Raw genomic sequence first — 4,122 nt, 5'->3', positions numbered from 1 at the left:
GGGGGGGGGGGTCTAAAAAGGGCAAATTTTTGATGACGTAATATGTGAACGCTCCCAAATTGACCCACTCCTTGTTGCGGGTAATGAGCATTATTCACTCTAAATAAATAGAATGAAGATGACGTCACTCAGGTCTTTGTTTACATTTTCTTTTGCCATCCACTTTTATGAGTAATTCTCACATAACAGTATTAACCAAACTATAAACTACCAAGACTACACATAGTTTTGTGTGTTGATCCGTTATATTTCCGGATGGCAATGTTGTGAGTTTCTTAGCCAAGCGCACACTATCTATGGAATTTACGAAAGTGACATCACTCAGCTCGTTGTTATTATTTTTAGTCAGCCTTTTTTATGAGTAGTTCTCACTGAATTAAAAACGTTCAAGATTACACATAGTTTTGTGTGTTGGTACGTTATATCCGGCTGGCTAAACGCACATCATCAATAAATATGCCTTACCCCTCCCCCCCCCCCCCCCCCCTTCTTCTTTCCTCTTCCTTATTCTTCACACTGATTCGTTAACACCAGGGACATAAAGTGCGGCGTTACAGCTGGTTCCTCACTCAAAAGAAAGAATCAAACGGCGGTGTTTACGACGACAAGAAATGAAGTGAGTAGGAAAGTAAGACAATAGTAGAGAATAAAAATTTCGCATGTTTGTGTTGAGAATATTAACAACTATAGATAGTATGCAGATGACGTCACTCGGGCCTTTGTTATTGTTTTTGCCATCCGCGTTTGTGAGTTGTTCTCACTAAACTGTATTAACCAGACTATAAAAGTTCATGGTTACACAGAGTTTGTGTGTTGGTCCGTTATACTTCCGGATGGCAATGTCGTGAGCTCCTTGGCCTAGCACATTCTATCTATAGATAGTTCGAAGATGACGTCACTCAGGTCTTTGTTATTGTTTTGTTTGTTTTTTTTGTTTTTTTTTTGCCATCCGCGTTTATGAGTAATGCTCACTGCACTGTATTAACCCGACTATAAACGTTCATGGTTACATGACACAGTTTTGTGTGTAGGTCTGTTATACTTCCGGATGGCAATGTTATGAGCTTATTAGCCAAGCGCATACTATCTATAGCCAACACATTGAAAATGTGTAATAATAGTCTAATAATGTGGTATGGATAGCTCAAGTGATAGAGTATTCGCTTCACACGCAAAGGGCCCAAAATCGATCTGGGTGAAGTCAGGATTTTTAAAATCATTTGTCCACCGAGCAGAGATTGTGTGGCTGGGTCTGGTAGATTTGGCAGAAAGTATTTTGTAACAGACTAGCGTCCAACCAGATTAATGCTACAGAAACATGGATGGACTACTTCCTACTTTAACCATTTATATAATTCGAATAGAAAATGATCAAAATACGCTTCAACAGTCCTAACGTCACTTCCCTCACTTCTACGCATGGTAACTTATTAACTGGCTCTAAACTATCGGAACAATGGCGGACGCCCTTATGAAATATTTCTCCGACGAGCATAAAAGCGTATCCAGAGGAAAAAAAATTATAAATCTGATCATATTTTGACTTTTACACATTCTGATCACAAGACATATGAAAAGTTCTAGCCAGCATGAAGAATAAAAAGTACCGATTTTCTTTGTTTAGAACCACGATGGCCGCCGTTGCTGGGCGACGTGACATCAGACTATTGAGTGCCAAGGGAGTGTTCACATACTACGTCATCAGCTAGAGGGGGGGGGGGGCTGCCAAATGTTGACAAATGTTGACAATTGTTGACATGGGGGGGGGGGTGTCATACCAAAGAACATGTTATCAAAAAGTACCCATTATACCTTTATCAAAATAGCATTCCAAAAAAATAACCAAAAAAAGTGAAAAAAATAATAAAGAAAATATAATATATGTCATTCATATAGATAGTATGCGCTTGGCTAAGAAGCGCATATCATTGCCATCCGGAAGTATAACGGACCAACACACAAAACTGTGTGTATCCATGAACGTTTATAGTCGGGTTAACACAGTTCAGTGAGCATTACTCATGAACGCGGATGGCAAAAAACAATAACAAAGACTTGAGTGACGTCATCTTCGAACTATCTATACCGTAGCGCTTTATTTCCCGTCCCACTAAAAACTGTACTTACAAAAACAAACATAATTCTACAGTACTTGGCAGAAAAAAACGAGAGAATATATCATTGTTTACTTTTAATTGAGGTAGTTTGTTTATCATTTGATGCCTGCCTGGCTGCCATTTTTGTAATTGGATGACACGTCCAATGAGCAGATTCCTCTGTATAGTAATATTGTGATTTAACTCATGAATGCAATGTTACATTATATAATATAAAGTGGATAAGGGAGTGTTGAAAAAATTTACTCTTTCTTTCTTTTGTACGGTGACGTGATCTTTTTGAGCGGGAAAGGCCAATGATGACAAGAGATGACAAGAGGAAGGGGGGGGGGGGGGGGGGGGGAGGTGAAAAAGGGCAAATTTTTGATGACGTAATTTGTGAACAGTCCCCGACCTCTCTAGTTGTCAAAAAAACTGTGACGTCATCCCACGACTAAATTATATCATAACCGACGAGTACATAATATATGGAAATAAGTGCACGTCGACCATAGCTAATCTCACTTGGAATGTGTTTGAACACATAACTAAATCAAATGCATTTTTTTAAATTTTGGTGATAGTTTTATTGAAAATAAAGTATCGTACCTATTTCTAAATAAAACACCTTCGTAATTACCCCGAAGTAAATTGATATAGTTAATAATATGATATACTCTCTAATAAAACCTGAACTTAAACAGATTTGACATTGAAATAAGCAGATGAGGGAGTTTAAAAAATCATTTAAAAAAAAAGATAATAAAAATTAGGAATAGAGTCAAAGCCTTTCCGAAAATAAATGTCAAATTCGATGCAGAAAGCAATTTAGTTGAGCCTTTTGTGAACTAATAATAAGTTCTACAACTCATTAGCGTTTCAACATGTGAAATTAGTGTTTTTGAGAGTTCAAATCATTTGGCAACCTCTCAATAACATGAAATTCTAAGTCATGAAAAATGCACAGCTTTGGACCCCAGATATGTAAGATGAATTGTTACTAGTATTAATTAGAATGAATCACCAGAAATGAAAAAGTGACTTTGTAGCTTTATAGGGAATGAGATTAGCGGAAGAGTAGTGTCCCTTGATTGGACGTCACCCATAGTCTGTGACGTCACCGGCGGAAAGGTCATTAGAGAGAGAACGTCATGTTGGTTGTGCGCATGCGTCTCTATTCATCGCTTCAAGGGACGCTACTCTTCCGCTAATCTCATTCCCTATAACGGAGAAATTGAAACATTTGAGAAAGGAAAGCAACTCAACCAAAGAAAACATCGTCACCTGCAAATAACGATAACACAGAGATTTGATCTCTTGGTAGTTCCACCACTGTGTTGGCGGTCGTCAATGAACTGGCAACTGAATCACTAGAACTGTCGCCATTTAATACATTTTGAACTCTTCTCTCTATTTCAGCTCTTCTATTGTCATTATTCTCATTCCTCAATTTTGTTTTGCAAGATCTGACAAGCGTTTTTTCAACAGACTTTGTTACATACTGTGCTGGATGTAAATGGCTGCAGCTCGGTGCCAGCTGAAACTGTTGGTTTATTTTACTTTGCTTTGAACCTACGCAATTTGCCTGTGTTGGTTTTGTTTTAACAACACGTGTATCTCGTGTTGTATGTGGACCAAGATTAACTTCACTGAGTTTACATGGTGGCATATTATTATAATCATCGTCATCAAATTCTGCGTCTATTCCCATAAAGTCTGCTGCTCCGGGCTGTGGAATATGAGAAGACTTTTTGTTTTGCATATGACCATTTAATGATTCATGTTTTAAATCATTATCGGTATAATCATTTGATCTAGGACTAAGTGTCTTATCTGATGACATTGATATTTCCTCGAATAATTCACTGTCTTGTTCACATTGTGGGGTAGTTTCGAAGTAAGGCTCCAAGGTCAGGCGCCTTCTTGAAGACAAGGACGGTGTTTGCCTTGTATGTGCTTGACGTCTGAAGTTTTCTGGAATACTGCCAAATCTATTATTTTCTGAGCTAAATCTTGCTGTATTTGC

At 38.0% G+C, this 4,122-nt stretch overlaps 1 protein-coding gene across 1 annotated transcript in view; it reads right to left on the bottom strand.

Annotated features, from left to right (window-relative positions):
* Positions 1-2,710: 2,710 nt before the first annotated feature.
* The window catches only part of LOC144963453 (uncharacterized), a 2,303-nt gene continuing 891 nt past the window's right edge, over positions 2,711-4,122 (bottom strand). The window contains exon 2 of the mRNA XM_078897539.1: positions 2,711-4,122. This exon is cut by the window's right edge and continues 185 nt beyond it. Within this exon, the coding sequence (XP_078753665.1) occupies positions 3,358-4,122 (765 nt within the window). The 3' untranslated portion in view covers positions 2,711-3,357.

This window comes from Berghia stephanieae, chromosome 1 (assembly GCF_034508935.2).
Source record: "Berghia stephanieae isolate SIO BIC M18660-M18661 chromosome 1, UCSD_Bste_1.3, whole genome shotgun sequence".
In the NCBI taxonomy this organism is placed as follows: domain Eukaryota; kingdom Metazoa; phylum Mollusca; class Gastropoda; order Nudibranchia; family Aeolidiidae; genus Berghia; species Berghia stephanieae.
This window is presented reverse-complemented; position numbering and strand designations above follow the sequence as displayed.